Genomic DNA, 25,094 nt, shown 5'->3' with positions numbered 1-25,094 from the left:
ACTTACGAAATATCTGTATAAAGATATATTTATCAACAACAAAAATGCAACGGTAACAGAACCAGAAAATCCTACAGAGTAAGCGTCTCCTGATTCAGCGATAACAGCCGGAGCGATAACAATGATCTTGGCGCAAATTAGAAAAAAATGATACTAAATAAATAACTAAATAATTACAAGACGAGTAATTGAATAGGATTGGCCTCGAAAAGGAAAAGGTCATTTTCCATTTAGATCATAAAGGAGATTAAACAACTGTAGTAGGAGAACAGTGAATCCATTGAAGATAAGTAGTTTTCATGGACGATTCTAGGTAAAAAGAAAAATACAGAACAGATTATACATAGAAATGTTATTTTAGAACTCCCTAATATGTCTTAGTACAACACCAAATGTCATATGTGATAGTGAGGTACTACAGATGAAACTCGTCTTTATATGAATTATGTTTATACCCGCTCATCTGTTTAAATGAATATTATTATAATTAGACATGCAATTCATAATAAGATTAAGAATTGAAAATAATACTATCATTGTCATCAGTAATAGACCAAGACAGATGAAAGCAACTACCAAACTCATATTACTAGAATGTATCAGAAAGGCTTTTGACATCCAGCCAACCAAGGGATATCCAGTGCTAGGTTTGTGAGGGAAGGTGAAACGCGAACATCTAGACCCTAGATAGACTGGCCACCAGACCCTAAGTTGCTGATAAGACTTTCTCAGCAGAGTTCTTTACTAGATTATCTCCCCCTAGTTTAAAACTTAGAATCAGGCATGTAGTAGAGACAAAAATAATCAAGCCAATTTTTAGTGATTTGTTTAATATTCTAGAGACTGGTAGCCAGTCTAGACCCTAGAGATCAACCGGTATTGTCAGCCAGGCAGAGGACTGGATCCTGGACGTAGATCCCAACCAGAGATTGTTTTTTCAGGCTATTGTTCCTACCAACCTCAGACCGGATATGGTTCTTGGGTCACCGGGTATCATATTAAACTGGCAGTCTCATGAGACGAATGGTTCAGCAAAACCCCAAAAAGAAAGAAGTCAAAGAATGAGACACTACTAGTGGAATGCATGGAGCGGGGTTGGCAGACGTGGCGCTACCTAGTTGATGCACAGTTTGTGTGCAGAATGGTATCTGCATTAAGTTCAATTTGTGACTGATCATCATGCACTGTGGACCCCTCAGCCTGAGAGTGTGCCAGATAAGGGGTCAAAACACACAATGAGGGATGGCCTCGGTTGAGGACGTCGCCGGTGCTGCATCAATAGGCCGAACGAAGACATTTGCAATTTATTTGCAGAGCGTATCTATTTTTTAATGAAACATATTTTTAAAAACTATCCCTCAGATTCGCAACATTTCCCCAGTTCTGATTTAAAAAATTATCTAAACTATTGCATGGATAGCTATAGATGTCGCTGATTAAGCGCAGAATATTGAATCTTCTAAACATCAGTTTTTGGCTTCAGAGTTGAGCGCTCCCTGTCAGGTGTTCTTCTCCTGCTTAACGCTCAGCATAAAAGAAGTGGGACTGGTTTTCCCGTTGACAGTATAATGTGACCGTGTGGGGTGTGTTGCTCAGTACATTCGGTGGCATGTTTCAGTGAGTTAGCATTATAAGAGGAGTTCCGCTATTTAAAAAAGACAAGAAATATAGCATAGCCTACCGAAACATAAAGACATTCACACGCAGCCCATCGCATACAGGACACGTCCTTAAGTGACTCTGGCTGTTTATAAGATTTAAAGCCTATTCTACCAACCAACCGAAGTGTTAGGTTGTGTCCTTATATTGTTTATGAATTTCCTTTCAATTTCTCACATTCTACCCTTGTTTCATCGATCTCAAGTTAAAATTGTTACGCTATCTGTATCGACAGTCGTTATGTTTATCAAACATTTTAGCTGAACGTCCTATCAACATCTCTTCTTATCTAAGGTCAACGTCCTTTCTGAATGCGATGAGTTGCGTGTAGTGGATAAATGTGTTTTTGGGAGACTGCGGTATGTTCTTGTTGTCTCCTTGTAAGAGTACTATCGCACTAAAGCAGATTCAACAGCAAAACACATCAGGCCCCAGGATCATGAAACAATATTAAGTCAAAAACTGTCTTACATTTAGACTTAGCCAATCAAAGATGACAATTAAAAAAAGATACGTCTTTAATGATTGGGAAAGTCTAAAATTCTTTCAAAATCTTGGAGTCTGGTCATATTATGGCGAAAATTTATCGAAGCACTTAATTTCATTCGTGCAATAATCAACTGCATTTGTTTTTCGTAAAGAATAGACCAATTAAACCAAATCAAATGACTTGTATATATAAGCAATTGACTCTTCATATACGATTTCGGGTCTGATTTGAACCACAAACAAGACAACGGCCAATGTCAAATGATAGACAATGAGTAATGAGATAAGGCTAGGTGTGAAAGTATTGATATATTTACATTGTAAGGTCCATCTAAGGCCGACTTGTATCTATGTCCATCTAGGCGGATGGTCACTTGACACAAGTCACGTGCTATTGACCCACTGACCACAGCACATCGGCCGGAGTAGGTAATAAGATAGAACATACCGTGAAAAACATACACTCATCCAAAACACGGATTCCAATACAATATTTAGATTAAGCAAAGAACAAACTTCAATTAGGAACACTTCCATTGGAATACCTACATATCTTGACATACATTCGTGTTTAGACTTTCTTCGTGTGATATCGAATGATGACCGACTTTATACCGTTATCGACTTGCTGACCACGTACATCTGACATAGCGGTCAGGGTTATACCACCCTTGGCTGTACACTATATACCCGCAATGGGTCAGCGATGTCACACATAAAGCATAGAGGTACTTAGGGACACAAACATAATTATCATTTGGGTACTTTGGTCAGATACTGAATTGGAAAGTTTTAAAATGGCGTGACTGTTGTATATTGGTGATAACCTCATAGAGGTATGTACTCATCCTCAATATTGCAGGGGTTACTATCACTGTCGTTATATCAACCACTGGACTATTTCATACTAAAACTGAAAGCAGGTCACGAAGGGAAAACACTAACCAATTACAGGCCTTCAGAAAGTTCATTTGAAGATTACAGAGAGCGACGCGTAACACCGTTAGTCGATTCTATTGATGTACACCAAAGGACTAAATTAACTGCTTATCCGTTGTCACAGACAGAACCTTCAGTTTTGTTAAGATAAAATCCAGGGTAAATATTTGGACTTGCGTATTTGTTCTTATTATAGTCTTTCTGTAAGTGATTTGATTTTAAACAAATAATCCTGACATGATAACATTTTGCGAAAAACACTGGTACGCAAAAAATTAGACCTCCTGTTTAAAAGGAAGTCACTATCGGCGCTAAAAAATTGATTTCGTTCAGAACAGAACTCATTACAATGACCACATTTTGTATGACGTCATCTACTATCAATGACATTACATCAATGTAGACCAAAGCTTCATTGGCCCGTATTAGTATACTGCATGATCCCAGAGCATAATAATATCCAACATCAAAAACGATTTTACAGCCCACCATAACATCCTAATTCCAACATGGTTTCCGCAAACTTAGATCATGCTAGAGCCCGCACAAAACCTTCAAGAACTTTGAACGGAGGCGCAATGTCCTCACCAAAGACTTCTCAAAAGCATTTGACGGGGCAAACTTTTCTTTACTCTGAGACTAAGTTAGAAGCGGAGTAAACGATAAAGCCAACACTCGGATAGAACGTCTGTTATCAGATAGAGGACAGTGTGTACTTCAGAGAGGCCAAAATCTGAATCTGTCAAAATACTAGAAACACCTAGAAAACAAGGGTTCAGCAGGGATCGGTCATCGACCCATGTCTTTTCCTTCAATGCACTGACGTAGTTAGTAATCAACAAAGAGAATTAATACTACAGTAAAGCTATTTGTTGGCAATACCATCAAGTTCAGGTTTCAATTATCTGGGGGAAAACTGAAAATGATTGAACTCTAAAAGAGTCACAGAGATATACATAGTAATTATTCCCGGAAACAAAACTCAAACATGATATCCATATCATTAGCTGCGATGACGTAGCTCTGAACGACGGACGGAAGATTCCTGACAGATGGTCGTCGTCAGAGCTACGATTCCGTCCCATTGCCCGTAGTGTTGCAAAACATCCAGCGGTGAAAATGTTGCATTTCATGTGTGTCATGTAATTTTTTAATTAAATTCAACAATATCAAACATTTTTAACATAAAATGATTATTTATTTACCCACCTCCATGTCATAATTATGTTTTGAAGCACTTTTGAATGGCTCGCATCTCCGACACGGCTCACTTGGCCGCCATGATGCTTCTCGTTAGAAAATCTCGCGCTCCAAATATGGCACCTAGTACCATATATGGAATGACCTACAAATTTTCACTTCGAAAGAAATAAATGTTACAATGTTTTTAACATGAACTTTAAAAATTCTTTTTTGCTTAATTCTTAATAATACTTACATTTGTTCAGTTTCACCATATTTTTTCTTAGTTTGTTGGCTTTTTAAAACTTTTAAACATATTTTACCTGTTGAGTGTTTCATTTCGTCACAGTTTCCGGTAAATCAAAATAGCGGCGTATTTGAACAGAATTATACATGTGTTGTGTTTGCCTTGGATTTTACCACTAATAGTTGATGAAAGATTATAATCGAAAGGTTTGTGAATTGAATATTGATCATAGTTGTCAGAACAATACAGTTACATAAGGATAATACCCGAAAAATATATTTTTATCAGTCTCAAAGTGCCCGATGTGGATCACATCGGGGCTTGCAACACTAGCGGCAACGGGGTGGAATTCATACCCTGCCGGGAACGGAGTGGAGGCAGGGTATGATTATTCGTTCTACCATATCATATGCGTATGCACGGATAAAACATCAAGTAGGTAACAATAGCAAAATACTAAACCGCAATCCAACTCGACTTCTTAAGGTGAAAACATCAAAATGGACTTCGAAAAAATTAAAACATCAAACAGGTTTATCCTACAAATACCAACCGATTCCTTTTTGAAATCCATAAAAGCTTTTCAGTCCTTTTCAAGACGACACTGAAACATGAAGACCTTCAGATGTTTACAAAGGCAGCTGACGTATGAAGTGTTGTCGATATGACGATGGAAACAGAGGATGCAAAGAAAACCATTGTCTGTAATCAAATTGGTGATATGTTGGCAATTTGAAATATGGATCAAAAGATTTGAATAGGCCAACGTCGTCGACAAAGCAGATCTTCTACCGTGATGTTCTTTCTGAAAGACACAGTCTAAAGAGAGGCCGCATGCTGTACTTCTATGAGGTCTTCCGGTGTTTCAAGTCTTCACAAATTCAGAAATAGTTGAAACTCTACATGCCGGATTCATTTATCGGCATGCTATGCACTTAATAGCATGACAGCGGACTTTTGACAATAGACGATTACAATAGCAACCTCGATGGGCAAAGTTATGGAAGGTTTTGTCAATAAATTGAAGCGCAATTTGGCGAAAAGGCAAGTTTCATGTATTGAAAATTATAGAAATAATAACTGAATTCTTTGACTTAAGCTGCAACTTCGCATCCCTTTGTAAATCTTATCGTGGGATTTCAATTTGTCCTTTGATAGAATGACCTAAATACCAATATCCTGGATTATAGAGGCGGCTGTATAGACCTTATGCAACCTTTTACTTCCTGTAGCACATGAGCCTTGAGTGAATAAAGAATCTTGAATCTTTAAAGATGCTCCACCACCGACAGAGCATAAATGATATCCATCACTTGAACAATAATTGGTGTTTAATCGTGTATATATATATGTCTAATTAACACAAAAAAAATATATAAAATAATTTATTTTGCCTTTGGTCCATGCGCAATCAGTACTTCATTTCATATAGGATATAGTGCCACGGATTTTTCTCGGGATGCAATTAATTATTTTTTGTAATTTTAACTTGAAGTAAAATGAGAAGCTCAAACTTTTCAATGGTAGTAATGGTGTAAAGTAAGTAACTTTTGTAACTGATGAAAAGTACTAAATCGTCTGCTCCTGTTTTTGATAGTGAAAAAATACCATGTGTCAGCGGTGGAGCATCTTTAAACATTTTCCCGTTGTCTCTTACCTGTTTTCTGCATAGTTACGTCCAATGCATGGATTTCCCTGACTCGCTCATCGAGTTCATATAGTCACATATTACATAACCATATTACCTATGTAAGTAGTTTATATATATATATATACGATTGCTATCAGGCATTCCAGCTCAGACCGTTGTAAGTAACGGGTACAAGGTATCATCTGTTTGTTTTAAGCTATAATTAATGATTATGTTCACATATCGTATTAGAATGACACGGATATACAGATAAAACGATCAAGTCGTTGATAAAAATAACCATGTCAGGGTTACCACGGTGTAACTGTCCCTGTGGTTGAATATACAGTCAAATCCAATGAATGTCATTTGTTACCAATAAAGAATACAAATAGATTCCAATTCAAAACCTAAAAAAGTCACCGTAGTGGTACAGAAAGAACAGAAAGTTCTCAAACTACTAAAAATGTGGGAGATTAGTTGTTCAAAAGTTGATTACCTTAATTACTTGATAAGTGATATTCAAGTTCGCCCTCAATTAAAAATATTACATAATAAATACAAAAAGTATCTTTAAAATGAAGATATGAGAATAAAAACCTTAAAAATAATACGAATCAGTTTGAGGAAGTGAAATCTTCATTCCTCTTTTGTTGCAAAACCTGTAATTATATCTTTATTAAAATTACCCTGTTGGTAAAGAATAGAGTTCTTCAGAATATTGTGTGAAGCTAGTATTACGGGAAATTATTTCATCAGGATTTGAAAATTGTCGTTAAATCGTGATCAGCCTATATCGCTAATCATCTTTTGAACAACTCAGTCCTGATCTTCATGAAAAGTTAGCGTCATTTACTTCAACGATGTTGATACTAATTAAGTCAAACTCACTGTCAAGGTCGCAGTCTCCGATCGGGTAGCGAAGTTGTAAGCAGCGTTTCAAGACGATCTTTCGACATCCTAGATATTCCAGGGGTTACATTCACTGTCGTGAGTATAATATTCAGTCTGGACTATGGCATTTCAGAAAAAACAACTCTGACTAATCACAAACCTAAAGACTTTCGTTGAAGATTTCAAAGAGCGACGCAAAATTTCAAAGTAATAGAGTGTGCAGTTATTCGATTGTTTTGGAAAAATCTACCTGCCTTATATGCTGTCATAAACGCAGTCCGCTAAACCTGCCTATATTATTAGGCTTTTTTTTCTTCTTTTTTTTTACCTAATATATAACATGGGGGCAGTGGAGTACATAAGATCCCAATATATAGATATGTGTACGTTTTCCCGGCATTGCATGGGCGATATATTAGAAATATGCCGCTGACGTAGCGAAGGCCAAATCTGGCCTACGATTTCACATTTTTAAAAGGAACCGCGAGCTGACTATATGTTAGGCAAAAAAAAAAATAAATAAAAAAGTCTAATAATATAGGCAGGTTTAGCGGACTATCATAAAAAGGGCCTTTTGTGTTTCTCTGACATAATCTAGGTATGGATATGACGATAAGCATGGGAAGCATGACCTCTGGAGTATCGTAGTGGATCATTTGTATAAACCGAAAATGTCATTTAAAGAAGAACTTATATGGGTCGAACGAAACAGTGATATTCTACACTATCGATGCTGACTGAGTATTACCATGAAATTGTACAATTAATAAGAATTCAAATAACGTTTAAACTACACTTTTCATGCATTGTGTGAAAGACCAGTCTTTACATGCTAACAGTTCTAATGAGCGCTCTCCCCAACGCATGAATCTGTTTCGTGCGTGCATTGCAAGACACTATCATACTCTATTATTAGGTTTTTTTTAATTTTTTTTGCCTAATATATATTAGGCAAAAAAAAAATAATTAAAAAAGCCTAATAATATAGGCAGGTTTAGCAGACTAACTCTAATATACCGCAAAATTAAAAGAATATCCCAGATATACCCAAGTGGAAACAATTCATCGTTAGGTATACTTACCTCGATCTTACCTTTATAAGAAGTTTTTCTGGATCTGTAGCTTTCCTCCAACATCAAACCAGGCAAGTCCTGGAAGGGCTTTATCCACTAGAGGACCATCATAGATTCCAACAGTCAGTAAGTGTCAGTATCATTGGAAGAAAATTGCTCTCAATATTTCTTTAGTTTCTTTCTTCTAACTTTTCGTGGCCCCATTTGCATCTCTGTATCAAGATTTTGTCTCTCTTGTGGTCATGATTGCTGTTTCAATTTTCGTTGAGTTCAAGTTCTTGGTGGACAAAACTGTGCGACACCTGATACATTAGTATTTGTCTTTTCTGTAATGTTCTCCACTCAGTGATGAATTGTTCTTTGTGACAGCTTCAACACACCAGCAGTCGTGTAATTGTTGATAACTCCAGATCAGACTAGAGTTTCACACTGATGCGGAAAAGGAAGATCTGAAACAAGAACAAGAATTACACTTCGTAGAGATACTGAACAGCTAGCTCCGATAACGTAGCTCTGAACGACGGACGGAAGGCTTCTAACAGATGGTTTGCCAAGAACGACTAGAGGCAGGGTATGATTATTCGTTCAACAGAACAGCCAGTGTATTGGTATCTCAATAAGTGACCGTTTGGGTTACTTCACACCATAAAGACTTCTAGACAGAAAATAATGTAGTCTTTATAGTATATCGAGTACGTATATTCGTTACATACCGTAGCAACAATATTTACATCGTTTGGCTCATTCAAAAGCAACCTTCATGTCTGTCCGGTCAAAGTTGGAGAGAAAGGCAGCGAATGACATCTCAAGTTGTTCTATTGATATGAATGCTGAAAGTGTACTTTTACAAAACGGTGCATTATTAGATTCCAAGCAAGAGGCAAACATAATAAATTCACTGTCGGAGCTAGGTCTAGTTCAGTGACGAAAGCAGAAGACAGCTATATCGTTAAAACTTCAGATATGTGTCTCTTGTAGTAAGAAGGACATCGCCTGTAACACCATAATTAAACATCAAGACTATTAAACGTTGATATTGGAGCTAGGTCATCAAATTATATGGTAAATAGATTACATTGGAGTCACTCTTACGAACTTCAAAGTCCAAGTCTAACATGCTGCTTCCCATTGTTTTGAGAACAATCATCACCTGAATCCTACCCGTGATGCCATTATATATCAGTTGAATCATTCCAGTCCTCCTAAAGCAAGATTCATCTTTCAGGAAGACTATTGGCTATCTGGACGTCTTTTCTTTTACAAAAGTTTAGTTTGTTTCACGTGAATCTTGTTTTTAATCAACTATCTAATCATCTTTGGTTTATCTTTTTGAGACAACTGGCTTGAGCTTAGTAGCTTTTCGGGTCAGCTTCCTGTCCAATCAGGCACGGCGATTTCTATTCAAGAAGTCTGTTAGCAAATATTGCTCCTTGGTCTTTATACCAATAATCCAAGGAAGGTACTCAAGTATCATTATCAAAACCATCCTAACATGTTGCTAATAAGGATGTTTAATATTTAGTAATTGATGATAAGAAAATATTGGCGATGCTTCTGTATACATTACCATGGCAACTAGTCACAATTAAACTCAATTTAAAATCCTTTTGAAAACTCTTCCTAGGTCCAGTATTCCGTCTTTGCATATTACAGAGTTAGCTCCCTTGCGGGTAGGTATTGATTGTTACGTATGACGTTACGCTCGCAAACACATGACGTCACAATCAATACCTACCCGCAAGTGCAGATAACTCTCTAATATGCAAATTCGGAATATAGTAAAAATCTTATTGAAAATAACCCAGGATGATGCATCATTATTGATTACTAGGTTTCTTGTTCATCTTTATTATCATTAAGTTATCCACTAAGGGACAATCGCAGCTAGAACCAGTGAAGATAATCAAGAAGCATCACCAAAAGTTACTACTAATTTCCTTTGATGCGAAGTTCAGCCAAAGTACTTTAGTGTAAATAATTACACAATTTTGCTACCAAAATCAGCCAAAGGCTAGCCAAAGTACCTCAGTGTAATTAATTACACAATTTTGCTACCAATAAATAAAACTAACAAATCCATGCAGGGACAGATAGATACCAGTAACTAGGATAGTCCTGGTGAATGTAGAAAAACGAGTGAAATTTACTGAAATGTGAACTTTATTTGTCCTCAGTACATAATTACATAGATTGCTTTCTAACAGTGATGTCCCACTGTGCCCGACTCTGTGGGAATTAACAAATACAAATGGACAAGTGTCCACATACAAAACAGTCGCCAACTCTGGTCGACAAGGGGACATAACTCTAACCCTCCACCATGGCGTTCAATCATGTGTGGTGATCATACAAAATATACAATATCAAAAGAAAGAAAATTATTGTCATTTCAACAATTTAGATTATGTCGACTTTTGATTATCCAGCAAAAGAGACAATATTTCATCAAATTAGGAACCAACATTCATATGAAATAAAAAAAAAAATGTAATTCATACATGTACATTTTTTTTTGTATACACACAAATGTTTATACAATGTATAATTACAAAACACATATGTATATTTCTCTATTGTGTCTTCATTTTGCTTTATATTCACAAAAATAGTTATATCCATCAATTATTTGCTCAAGAAAATGAATTATTACAGGAAATAAAATAATTACAATAAATGTAAATAAAATCCAAAAACAAGTAATGCAATACCTATGTAAATGATGGTTCCTACTTGAGAGCTTGGTGAATATGTTTTGGTTTAGATCACAGGGATCTGGTGAGAAAATTTTAATCAACAGTATATACATATAATATATGTATACGGTTGGTTAAAAATTTCGTGCCATGTCCCTGTGGATTAGATTCACAGAGGTGTCTCCCTCAATAACAACCTTGCTGATATTGATCCCTGTCGGTAAAATCATGAAAAGTCACCATGGTAATTAGAGCCAAACATAGCACTGAAAACTCAAGACAAACTTGAATGATCACAGACATCAGAAATACAGCCACCTGAGTCTCACAGCACGAAACGGATTTACGATGTCTCTTAACACCGGTAACATGTAACCAGGATTTTTAATTAAAGAAACCCAGACTTTCGACTTTCCACCAAATTTATAACATAAAACGATTGACTTTACTTACTTCTGTGGTTAAAAGCTTTTCAAGTATTTCATGTGTAAAAATATTTGTGGTTGCCTTTCCAATGATGTATAAAATATGTTTCATCTTTTTTTTCATATTCATGGTTCTACAGCAACAACAAAAACCTAAAAAATTTCTGCACAACAAAATAATTCCTGCTAGTTTTTTCTGTTCAGTTATATTGTGTTGATATAAATTAAATTTTTTTACCAGCATTGAGCTTACCTTTAATCACTCCTTTTCACTGTAATTATTCTTAGTTAATTTATAGATATGTAGTTAAGTGTATATCATTTTGTGAACATTCATCTAGAAGCGATCATACAGATAAACATTTGAACGGAATAGAGAATGCCTGAATATGTTTACAGTGTTCAAACAGAAGTAGACTTGTCAGCAGTTTTTGATGTGCTGGAGTAGCAGGGTGGCTGTTTCTGTATATATATCACACATTCAAAATAAATAGACTTAAACTTAAACACGTAACCACAGTGGGACATTTAACTTCTTAAATATTCCTCATTTATATAATCACAAAAAAAAATCATATCCAACCTCGACAAGGGTTGATAACGTACATAACATAGAATGAAATCAGAAAACTCAGAAAATCATCTAAAATTCAACGATTAAATTTCATTATTGAACTTACCAAGAAATCAAAATGAAATAAAATAACTCTAAGGACCGATATTGTATTATCAAGAATATAATGGTCAGACATACATGGATAAAACAACACTAAAATGGGGAAGGTATCACACTATAGGTGTAAAACTCTCGTCTCTCAGCATTTCTTCATAAAGGTTAAAATCGTACTGCTCTAGCCGACTTTAACATTTCAAATACACACGTACCTAGAAATAGATCAATTGGGTTTTTCAATATTGAAGGTCTCTGCACAGGTGTAAGGTATAAGTACCATAATAATATAATTATCGTATAACCGGTTATTTTCGCAGGGATGATATTTTCACGATTTCATGGGACATGGCTAGGATCTGGAAAATTGATCCATAAAATATTGAAATGGTTGAATGATATCTACCCTAAAATCCATATCGCGAAAATTTAAAAAAAAAATCGCTAACATATGATTTTCTTGTTTTTAGATCAAATTTGGTAAATTTTGGTTTGCGAAATAACCGACTATATGGGAATAATCATATCTACACAATATTGGTTTGTTTTTAGTATAAAAGTACATTTATTTAGCACTTACATACTGTCAAACAGGACATTTTGACAGGTCTGTAGGATTGATCAGCTTTCGCGGATCATTTGGCAATAAATTATACTAAATCTAGAATAAACAATAATCAAAATATATTCAAATATTTTGCATTTTAGCATGTTACAAACACCAAAACTGTTTTGATAGGACAAAAGAACGTTTGAATACTGTTCATGTACAAACGTACTTAAAGCGGAATTCCTGGAGCAAAACTCCATCACTGAGGATCTATCTGTACCGTGCTTCTTATAATAGTTACAATAATTTATTTATTTTACCTGCAGTGGCCTCTCAACTCACTCACCCCTGAAATGTCATAATGGACTGGTCTAGTCTTTGATTTAAAAGAGCCTAAATGTATCTTTAGGGGTGAATGTGAAATATTACAATCTCGTGGAACTTTGCCTACTTGATGTGCATTTTCAAATGATGAAAATGTCTGCGTTTAAAATAACTTAACTGAAATGCATGAATACTGATCAGATCATAATCAATCATGAATGCATTGTTCAGCTGGGTGTAATAAAATCATGCTATCATATACCCGGTATGTATATGTGCAGAGTTCATTAAAACCTTCTACAATGATCTTATTTTCATATTCCTTGTGAAAAACCAAACCATTTTTATGAAATTAACACATATTTTCACTCTTCACAACGGTTAGTAACTGTTTTCGTGGAAAACAAGATTTCACATTTTCCACAAGTGAAAAAAATGATTTTCGGCTACAATAGAAGCTACACTATGGTATAGTTATAGAATGGACCTAGGATTAATTCATTTATAAAAGACTTCCCTTTTAACATTACTCAAAATAGCATCATATCATGATAAGGTGTATAATATTAAATGTTGTGTCCGTTACAATGTACCAATTTTGGCAGACACAATCAGGTCTGTGCTAAATAAAACATCATGTCCCTGTTTAGCAATATTTATCTCCCACTCTATTCCATCTTTGAATATTACACATACCTCCCTTTCGGGTAGGTATCCATTGGGATGTCATTATTGTGTGAGCACAACTCACATCATTCTCTCTGAAAAGCATGATGTCACAATGAACACCTACCAGCAAGGGCAGATAACTCTGTAATATGCAAATACGGAATAACCCCATTCATGAACCTCTTTCGCTTGATCACTCAATTCACCATCATGAACCACACCATATGAATTGATGATATACATCCACACTTAGTCAAGGATTTTTCACAAAAATATTTTAGCTTATCACTCTCAGAAGCAGCCAAGGACATTATACAAGTCAATTTATCCTCTTCCACACATATTGATAATAAATGCAAATACAGGTAAAATCACCTCAACTCGAGTTATGGGAATATATTTACCTAATAATAGTGCTATGCTAATATTATTACAAACAACAACTTAAGTCTGTCAAAAGTACAATTATGTGTTTTAGTTAAACATTGCTTTAATACATATTCATGGGGGAAAAAAATCTCGAAAAAACAGAAGAACTTTGACTTAAAAAGCTGAATTTTGTTATCTGGATACCTTCCAGTGAAAAAAAAAATCTAACTAAAGAAATGTAATTTCACAATTGATATTGATTTCCAGAATGACAATGGCTGAACAGTAGTGTACTGAACACTAAATATGGTTATTTGGAATGGATTTCCTGGTCAATAGCAAGTAAAAGGATTGTCTCCCCTTCTACAAACATATAATTTGAATAACGTAGAGTTAACCGACACATACAAGTGTTATTTTTATAAATTTCTGATAGTTCAGATCCTCATGTAGTTGTCTATACCTATTTCATCATGAGGAGTTGGGCAGGAAATTGGCGGCATTGAAAAAATGTTTATTTGCTTGCAATATTTTTTTTTTTTTTTTAATTTTAATTGATTTCTTTTTATTTGATACAGAAAATTTGTAAGTGTGATTCGTAAATTCTGCATTACCTTTGATATAATTGCTATATTGTAAACAGATCTGATCCTAGCTTCAGGACATTTGAAAACAATTTAACATTTTGATATGTTCTATTCCAGAACTCTTTTGAATTTAGTATTGATCCATCAGGTGACAATTATATCAATAACATCAAACATCTATATAACTGACATTAATAGTCGGTGTAGTCCATAATTTTTGTAGGGATAACATTTGTGTGAGATTTTGTTGAAGTCATGAAAAAATAATTCATAAAAAGAAATCATTAAATCAGATATATTCTTATAACCAGATCAAACAATTTTTTTATCTGTTAAAATCTAATTTTCCCTTTTTGAAGTAAAAATAATGTATTATTTTTGAAGTAAAAATAATGTATTATTTTAACTGCAAAAATAATCAGTTAACAATATTTTCAATATTTGCAAATTCACCATAATTATGAACATATTTTTGTGACGAAATATTTCTAAGATACAAACTGCAATTAAATGAATATAGAATATGTCTTTTTAACATAACTGATATTGTGAGTTTTGAATAAAAAATCTAAAAACTCTTTGTAATAGAGAATTTATTTTACAAATCATAATCTGTTTGATCTGAAATTTATATGTTAGAAAAGCTAAACTAGTTAGGTTTTATACAACTATAATAATTTTACTAATACAGTTTATAAATATCATACCATCTTTTTAGCTTGCTAATGTATGAAGATGAATAAAGTGATTTCCCATTATTCTCAAGTAAAATGTTTCTGAATTTTTCACTTTTAGTTTCATGTCTTCTTTACAAAATTATTAAACTTTTCATCACTAAAATAAGGATAAATGACATTTTTATCAAATACATTAAACATGAACTAAACATGAACTAATTGACTAATGTTTCAGATAAATCCCCGGAGGGGTATACGTTAGCTGTGCGGACCCTGGTAACTTGAAGAAGGACTATTCGCATTGTTCATACCACTGCCACTGGGGCCAGACCAGGAGTGGGATGAAGACGAAGGAGAGAAGGTGAAGGAAGAAGAAGCTGATGAAGAAGAAGCAGCTGCATTTTTCTTTAAGGAGTCAAAGTATTCTTGCTGGGACTGTGCCATCACCTGGGCCAAGATGTCATCCTCGTTCCACTCAGTGTAGCCTAAAATACAGCAGTCATGTTACATCTCTTTACTCTGATCATTAATTGATATCAAGAATCAATATTATTTGCAAAACAAATTGACAGACAAATATATCTCAAAATTGATATCGAGAATCCATATTGTTAGCAACAAATTAAGAAACAGTTACATCTGTTTTATCATGCAACACGTCTTTCATGATGGTAAAATGTAACAATGTTAATTCTATGGTTGTAGCATATTTTATATGCCCTAGCAATAACAATGCATAGAAAAACACAATTCCATACATAGTAAATTCACTACAATGTTATGTTTTTCTTTTGTTCTATTTTGAAGATTAACTCATTGACTCCTTAAATTTCATAAAGGACAGTATTTAGAAGAGTCTACTTCAGAATGGTTATATCAATTCATCAGTCTTTTCGTTTAAATCAGTGTATTACAGTTTCCTCCCTTGTGGGTAGGTTTTTGTTTTGAGCCGAATTACGTTGTTTCTCTGAAAAGTTTGACGTTACACCCGCAGACACAAGAGGTCACAATCAATACCTAACCGCAAGGGCAGATAACTCTGTAATATACAAAGAAGGAATAACTGCAACTGAACATTCAAGTTCAATTCGTCATTTTGTATTGTTGATAAAGGTGAAAATGTGAAAATTCAATGCTTCTTATTGTCTATAACATCAGACATTTTTTACAACACTAACATACCAAACATATTGGATGGGTACTGGTTCATAAGTGAACTGGTCTCCTCGAAGTCTGGATTGCCACCCATTGCCCCCTGGGCACCACCACCGGTAGCTCCTAACATGGACAGATCAGTCGGAGGCTTCGGGGACCCTGCAAACATACCATCACATATATACATCAAGGAAAATATTTCACTTTACATTGCTTAGGTCAAATGTCATGGGAGTTACATCCTCGATACTCCAGGGGTTCCGTTCACTTACAATCTCTACAACCTTGGACTATCTCATAGTAAAACTAGAGGGAACAGAACAGAATAGGTAATTTAGTCCTTTGATGTACATCAAAAGAGCTGTATGACGGTACACTTTGGTTGACTGTGTGGCTTTAATGATGTTGGTTGTCGCTCTCTCTGTAGTCTTCAAAGGAAATTTTTTCTGGCCTGTGATTGGTTCAGATTGTTTCCTCTGAACTGCCTTCATTTTTACTATGAGATAGTCCAAGGGGTGTTAAGGTCGTAAGAATAGCTGAAGGTAAACAGGATTGACAACATGACCACATGTAAAAGGCAAATCAAATGTAATGATGTTAGACCAAAACAATGATGAATCTACAGAAGTTGGCAAAATGTAATTAAAACAGGAAAGTAAGCTTCAATTTTTACTTTCACAAACCTAGGGAAGTAAGAGTAATGTCCCCTTACTAGCAATACCACCCCTGGAATATGTCATAGGAAAACTGAAGCCCAAGGCTCTGTGTGCGACAACAGATGAGACAGGTAGATTGGTCCCATTTGATGTACATCAAAAGATTCGAATAACATTACACAGTAGAACTTAAATGCCTTCAGTTTGCTATGTTATAATCCCAGGGTGAATATCACAAGAGTAACTCCTGGAGTATCCAAGATGCTTAATGCTTTTGGTACTGTAAACCAACTTTGATTTGTGGCTATTAAATTTCCCGAATTTTGATTCAAAACAAGTTCGCGGATATTAACTTTCGCAGTACAGATTACATATAGTATGATACACTATCATACTAAGTCATATTGATCATAATTCTCAGAGATTAACTTTCGCGAATTTTAGTCGATCGCAAAATTCGCGAAAATAAATTGCAAGCGAATAAAAGCTGGTTTACAGTAATTCAATAGCCATTAAGGATTTATGTATGTCATATGGATCTGTGTTGATTAAGAGAGACCTCAAAATAAAGGCATGTCTTAGCCAATAGATTCATACCTTTCCAATACATTTATTTTTACAAGTGCATTTTATGCCAGTAATATAATTTTGATATTGGGACTTGCTACGTTATTGACATTTAGTGGGACATCACTCCCTGCCTGTAACAAAGGTATAAATCACACTATACTGTTACCTGTACCAATAGTAGGCAGTGCTGGTTTAGGAGAGACCTGCTCCTCCTGTCTCTGGGGACTGTTTTGTGCTGAATTAGGGTTACTCCTAGTCCTTGGTGAACGGCCCACTCTCAGCTCTGAGGGAGTATTCATGTACATAGCATCCGCGGAAGAACTACATGTTGCGCTTGCTGACTTTGGCTAAAACAGATTAAAACACAACATCAATACATTGCATGTATAAATGAATATGTCAAGTTTACCCGTACTCGTGTCACATTCAGAATTTCCTGAAATGTTGCCAGCATTACTGTATGGATTGTAGAATGTAAAATAACATATTCTCTTCATTTTTAAAGACTGATTTCAAATATTGTCATCTCATGTTAACATTGCTAAATTTGAAACTTTTGCAACTTTTAGATATATAAACTATATCAAACCAGCATCTAAATTTAAAGATAAAATTAGCTTGACAATTTAATAGAATCCCAGAATCTATAAGCTGAATACTGTCTATGCTATACATCCTTAACAATTTTAAATGTACATGTACATATTCAAATTTTCAATGTTAATTCCCTTATCTTTCCAAACATCGCCCTAGGCTAATTACCACAAAGTAGCTGACTCACTTAGCTGTGCAGCAATGTGAACCTACATAATTTCAACATTTAATTTTAGGATCTTGCCTTTATTTGTTGCAGCAACTTCAAAGCTATTAATAAATTAGTTCTGATATTATAGTTATTATTTATAAACTTCTAAAATTTAGTTTCAGAAAAGTTGTGTGCCTTTAAGGTGCTTAACAAGCGAACATGATAAAGAACTTTGCCATCTTGTATAATCTTAAACTTACTAGAACTGTCGCCAGTGGACGACCAATACCCGGCTGCACAAATTTAGTAATAATTCCAATATTAGGGGACATTGCAGAACCCTATATAGTTTATTCAAATCCCCTTCATGTCAGGGTTCTGTGTATTAAATTTTATCAAAATATGTCGAGTAGCTTAAGAGGAGTTTGCCTGGCAAAGTTGTGTCTACAGACAGACAGATGGACGGACAACCCGATTCAAGTATACCCCACCCCCTCAACTTTGTTGCCGGGCTGAGGGTATAATTAACTGAAGGTATTGTCAGTCTCCTAATTAAGCCTTACCGTATCTTGTCTGCGTGCTTGGGTCTCATTGTCCCGTAGCCACTGTAGGTAAGATTCCCTAGCCACCTGCTCCTCGATCGTCTCCTGGGTCACCTCCCAGTCTGTCTCACGGAGCTTGTCCTCCAACATACACTACAACAGCACATACAAACTTATCAAATAAACATCATATAGAAACATCACACCTCCCAGTCTGTCTCACGGAGCTTATCCCCCAACATACACTACAACAGTACATACAAACTTATTAAATAAACATCATATAGAAACATCGGACCTCCCAATGAGTCTCACGGAGTTTGTCCTCCAACATACACTACAACAGCACATACAAACTTATTAAATAAACATCATATAGAAACATCACACCTCCCAGTCTGTCTCACGGAGCTTGTCCCTCAACATACACTACAACAGCACATACAAACTTATTAAATAAACATCACATAGAAACATCGGACCTCTCAATCTGTCTCACAGAGCTTGTCCCTCAACATACACTACAACAGCACATACAAACTTATTAAATAAACATCATATAGAAACATCGGACCTCCCAATGAGTCTCACGGAGTTTGTCCTCCAACATACACTACAACAGCACATACAAACTTATTAAATAAACATCATATAGAAACATCGGACCTCCCAATGAGTCTCACGGAGTTTGTCCTCCAACATACACTACAACAGAATATTCAAACTTATTAAATAAACATCACATAGAAACATCAGACCTCCCAGTCTGTCTCACGGAGCTTATCCCCCAACATACACTACAACAGAACATACAAACTTATTAAATAAACATCACATAGAAACATCGGACCTCTCAATCTGTCTCACAGAGCTTGTCCTCCAACATACACTACAACAGCACATACAAACTTATTAATTAAACATCACATAGAAACATCAGACCTCCCAGTCTGTCTCACGGAGCTTTTCCCTCAACACACACTACAACAGCATATAACATTTCATTATTACAATTACTAAATCCAGTAATGTTTTTGTACAGTATATGAATAGGACCTACCTTTTCTAAATGAAATTTTTCTGATTGTTTTACTGCGTCGCCCATAAGATTCTTTTCTGCCAGCTGCAAAGATGAAAAGAAAAATATTGCAAACATTTATCTTTTCTTCAATAATAATTTTAAAGGTTAAATAATCAAAAATATTCCTGCTGTTCTTTCTGTCAAAATAACCTAGATTTTCAGACTTTCTGACTGGTACAAGTCCAACAAGAAAACTTTAAAGTACCACGATTACCCACAGACTCCAATACCTATGACATTTACATGTAAATCACAACTTTTTGCTCGTAGCTAGTCATGCTTTTGTTGTGATCACCAGGAATCAGAAATAACTTAATAAGACATCACAACTTACCCCTGGTTGGAAGCCTGGTAACCCAAGACCGACCCCAATTGTAGCCTTATAAGGGTCTACACACGAGTTATAATGGGTATTACGATGATAACTTATCCGGATTGGTTCATTCTCTGTTTTATATGTACCACTAAATGTATTGATTGGTTCTGAAAGATTAGAGTAATCATACTATTAAAGATAGAAATCATGCATTTATTCATCATTTCTCAAACAAATGATGCAAATTTAATTGTCCAATGGTCATAAACTTTCCTTTTTAAATAATTTTCTGCCAGCAAAGTTCCTTATAAATCAATTTTGTAAAACAAAACAAAAACAAACACATTTTTCACAAACAAGATACTTGACTAAAGATAATTTTTAATAACTGTGCACCATGTACAATTTTTCCTTTTTGTCAATCAATTTTTTTTTAATAATGCCTTACTGGCAGTGAAGAATAAAACTAAAGAACGAAAAATCCTGTCTATATATTAACTCTTTCACCCCTTTAAACACATTTGGACTCTTCCAATTCAATGCTGGAACAGTTCATTATGAATTTTCGGGGGTTAATGAGCTAAATATGGGCAGGATGCGACAGACTTGGATAACATTATTACCTATGCTATACTGGTAAACTTCTATTGGCCTATTGAAGACTTCTGATATAGCTTGCATTTCAACATGGTTTCCATGGCAATGGTCCATTCTCTTGCGGTTTAGATATGTGTTAAAATCTTCAGTTACATATTGTGAAAAATAATCTTCATTCTTGCCCTGTAAATTACAGAAATGAACAATAAGCAGTTGTATTATATCATTTTGTTAATTTGTGGTCAATTAGACAAGTTTTACTGTAGTTCTTCAGTTAAACTACATAATTTTATTCTAAGCAAAAAATTATTGAAGGCCCACTACCTTTCCAAAACAAAAATTAAAAGTTTCTTTTAAGACAATTATAACATACTAAGATTTATATTGATGACCCAAGATGAAGTTTATCGTTGACTTAAGATGAAGTTACAACACCAAACAAATATGAACTTCTCTGGGTAATCGATGTTTACAGCGAAGATTCATGAAGATTAATTTCGCTGTGTTGTCGTCTGGCAAAGTGATAGTCAACTAACATGTAGGAAACATGACGACCTGCGTTATGAAATTAACATTTAGTTCATTTTGATTAAATTGTTTATGCAACTCTACAAAATTATCAATCTCGTTTTACATTCCCATTTTAAACATTAAAAGCTGTTTCGGAAAGGTAGTGGACCTTAAAAAGTTAAAATAATCCAAGCAACATGCAACTTCTTAGATCACATTAACAGTTGTTTAGAAGTAAAAGGATATTAAAATGAAATTTTACCATGTAATCCACACACAACTTGCGTACGACGGTGTGCATCTCTTGGTCCCCATATACCTGGTCAGCTGGAGAGTTAATGACACATATATCATGTTTAAATTCAAAGCAAATGACTTATATGTTAAAATCTGTAACTGGGGAGGTATATATATATATCTTTTATTGTAAACATGTATCAATGATTTTATTGTATTATGATTTATATTGATTTGCCTATAAAATATGTCTTTGCTAGTGTCAACTGCAACCTGATTTATGTACCGGTAAATAACAGTACAGTGTACACATGCACATTTCTATAGGTTCTTCAGTACATACCAACTGCTCTGAATAGACAGGCTCCATCCTCGGCCATTTTCTTTATCACCCAGCCTTTCTTATCTTTCATGGTTGTGTCAAATAGTCTTTCCAACTGAAGAAAATATCAATTAAATATAAAATTTAATCATAATTAGTCTATATTGCTTCTAGTATTTACCCATCCTCGATACTGCAGGGGTTATCATCACTAATGTTATACACACCCCTGGACTATGTCATAGTAAAATGAAGGCAACATAAGAAAGAGGTAAAATGATTCTTTTAAGAAATTGAATAACAGTACACTGTGGTTGACTGTGTGACTTTGGAGTTGGGCATCACTCTTTCTTTTTTCTATTGAACTGCCTGAATTTTACTATGATAGCCCAAGGGTGGATATACATCAGTAATAGTAACCCCTGGAGTATCAAGGATGGTATTTACCAAAGTAATATATATAATACACTCAAGGAATATTTAACGACAATATCTAATAATGATAATATGTATTTATAGACCTGATTGCAGTGCAATATGTAGATTTATTTATAATTACCTGAAGGTGTAATATTTCTCAAGGGTATGTCCGAGAGAAATATTACATTGTAGCGTAAATAAACTTTCATTTCACACAGCAACCAGGGATATAAATTTTTAATGAAAACTAAAATAATGGGCGATTCAATAACTTGTAATAACTGTAAATCCCTTACACATATTGAGTGTCAATTTTACACCTATATTTTCTTTACAGTGGGTCTCACTACTGTTCTTCATTTCCAGATTCCAGTCTTTTAATCTCTGGATAATTTATGTCAATATTGATGCGAATCGCGGAATTTGTCTTTTTAAGGTTCAAGAGTTGCCAAATTGTGAACTATATACCTTTATTGTATATGCGAATTGGTGAATATTTAAGTCAGTACTCGCAAAATATAAATATCAAGTTTTTCCCCCAATATTAATATTTCAGACTTGTCACTAGAGTCATTGTCAAAGTATTAAGGGAACACCCCAGTATGTAATATTGATAATAATGGAAAATTCATTGCAATAGAAATGAAATAAAGATTTCTGTATACACAACTCATCAGTAGAATGTTCATCAACTTTCATGATCACATGTTCTCTAACAGACCTACTGTACACGTACATCTGTCAGTGATAAGATACCGTTTGGAAAGGATCATATTACATAATGTAAACAGGTTTGTTTTATATGCGACATGTATGATATTGGTCATGACAATGGAATGTCAAGCATCCCCACCTCGTCTATGTTATCTGTCGGGTATGCTGGAGGGTTGTATTCATCCTCACTGTTGTATCCCTCCTCGTCATACTCTCGGGACGGACTCGCACCTCCCTGGCCGTGACCCCGATGTTTCCGGACGTTTCGATGGGGCGACGATCTATGTCTCCGCTTATTATGATTAGGGGCGGGTTCGTGTCCATCATAGGAACAACCCGCCTCAAGTGTGGCTGAATTATCGTCTCTAGATGTTGATGGAAGCCATCTGGTTGGGGAGTTTCGAGTCCTATTTACTTTTTCGTGTCGATTTTCTGGAGTAGATGGATGGTGTCCTTTGGAATGGTCCGATGATTCAACTTCATTCTTGTCTTTTGTTACTTTCTTTTTCGGTAAAATCGTCATTTTATGATAAAATTTCTACACAGCTTTCTTGCACACCAGCTTTTTGACAGCTGCTTTCTGTTGGAATGAAGATTTCTCTGGAAATAATTTCCCTACGATTCTCTTTCCATCGTCAAATTGCAAAATATGGCGTCTGGCTAACAAGCAGTCGATTTGGGTTTTGGTAGCTTCGCTCCGTTTGTGTGAATGGCACTGGCTCAACCACGTCGTATTCATCAGGTTAATCGACGTCACGACGAGCTTTATTTTGATCGTGCGCACCATCCTCGTTCCCAGTGTATACGTACTATAGTTTAATAGCAAAATGTCAGGGAGCGAGAATAGGTTTTTCTCAATCGGATAACTTCGGAGAAATTTCCGTCAATCTTCGGAAATGATATATTTTATATTTCCGAAAAATAAAGCCTAACATATTTTATTTAGACATAAGAAACTGTTATTTATTCAGAGAAAAAAGTAATTAAAATGATTCTATATTAGGAAGAACATTATCGAAAGTTTTCTTATCTTGGATTTAAATTAATATTGGTAATTTTAGTTTGCGCTTTTCCATCTATGTAATTCGTAGGCCTATGTCTACATTGAAACACGTGTTTCTGGTTTACATTTTTTAATTACAAGCATCACATTTGTAATACCATGTGTAGAATTTCAACTGCAAAGATTGAATCGTGTATCTTTAATTTAAAACAAAACTTGATTTAGCAGCGTATAGGATATTAACTATATATTTGATTAAAGATGTTATTAACTATATATATTTGTTTATTATTATATCATCAGCTAAGAATCTTTGAGAGTTGCAACTTGCAAGGACGAAAATTTTCATTAGCAAACCACCAAAATCCATTAAATTAAAATTTATTATTTAATAAAATAGAAGAGAAACAAAGTCCATTTTATGTGTTACAGAACCACTTTTCAATATCACATATATCTGAGTTGATGCTTTTTTTGTTGTCTGTTTTTCACTCCAACTTTTTAAATTACTTTTTAGCCTCTTTAATTTGCGTCAAGCTCATGCACTGGCTAGATGATTGGAGATAATCGGAAGGAGAGCTTTGCTATTCAGAATATATATATATCATAAGGATTTTAGTGCTTTCTATAATAATACAATATTGTACATGTAAAACAAAGGACAGTGAACGCGTACCTACATATAATTTTAACGGACAGATGAATGTATATATTTATTTCAGACACTATATTTGATATTGCTCTACAAATTTTCTTGATTTTATTGTTGTTGGATTAACCGCGGTAATTATATCTGCTTCAGTGTCACACAAAGTTAATTGAGTAATTATATTACGTACACGGGTCAACCAGGTGGTATGACACTTAGACTCAGGGCAATGGACACGCCAATTAAGTATAATTAGCCTACCCGCCTGACCAGTAAATTTAGAGCAGTAAATGTCAGGTGTTTATCTGTGGCTGTATCCCGGAACGCCTACATTTTAAAAACATATACCAGCAAGTATGTTGTTATAACAATTATAGTCTGTATCATATAAAAGGTAACTTTACCTGTGTGTGATCTACCTGGATTTTTTACCTGGACATATACTATATTTTGCATTATGGGCAAAAGGTCGTCAGATGGATTTTGGTAATAGTATCTAG

The 25,094-nt window shown here is 34.8% G+C and overlaps 1 protein-coding gene across 1 annotated transcript; it reads right to left on the bottom strand.

Moving 5' to 3' along the window:
- Positions 1-14,827: 14,827 nt before the first annotated feature.
- On the bottom strand, positions 14,828-24,088 carry LOC138336076 (OTU domain-containing protein 5-like). The gene is made up of 10 exons (XM_069285365.1): positions 23,082-24,088; positions 21,830-21,923; positions 21,512-21,576; positions 20,766-20,922; positions 20,161-20,309; positions 19,806-19,868; positions 18,767-18,898; positions 17,625-17,805; positions 16,260-16,391; positions 14,828-15,562 (listed from the first exon to the last, which is right to left on the bottom strand). The coding sequence occupies exons 1-10, from the start codon at positions 23,463-23,465 to the stop codon at positions 15,336-15,338; spliced, it is 1,584 nt and encodes a 527-aa protein (XP_069141466.1). The 5' UTR covers positions 23,466-24,088; the 3' UTR covers positions 14,828-15,335.
- Between the last annotated feature and the right edge of the window lie 1,006 nt (positions 24,089-25,094).

Source organism: Argopecten irradians, chromosome 12, assembly GCF_041381155.1.
Source record: "Argopecten irradians isolate NY chromosome 12, Ai_NY, whole genome shotgun sequence".
In the NCBI taxonomy this organism is placed as follows: Eukaryota; Metazoa; Mollusca; class Bivalvia; order Pectinida; family Pectinidae; genus Argopecten; species Argopecten irradians.
This window is presented reverse-complemented; position numbering and strand designations above follow the sequence as displayed.

Bases quoted from the DNA above. Each gene is read 5' to 3' on its own strand.
- LOC138336076 (XM_069285365.1), bottom strand. From the start codon at position 23,465: ATGACGATTTTACCGAAAAAGAAAGTAACAAAAGACAAGAATGAAGTT. The intron at 18,899-19,805 runs GTAGGTCCTATT...GTGCTGTTGTAG, and splicing joins AAAAATTTCATTTAGAAAAG to TGTATGTTGGAGGACAAGCT. The intron at 15,563-16,259 runs GTATGTTAGTGT...GCTGTATTTTAG, and splicing joins GTACCCATCCAATATGTTTG to GCTACACTGAGTGGAACGAG.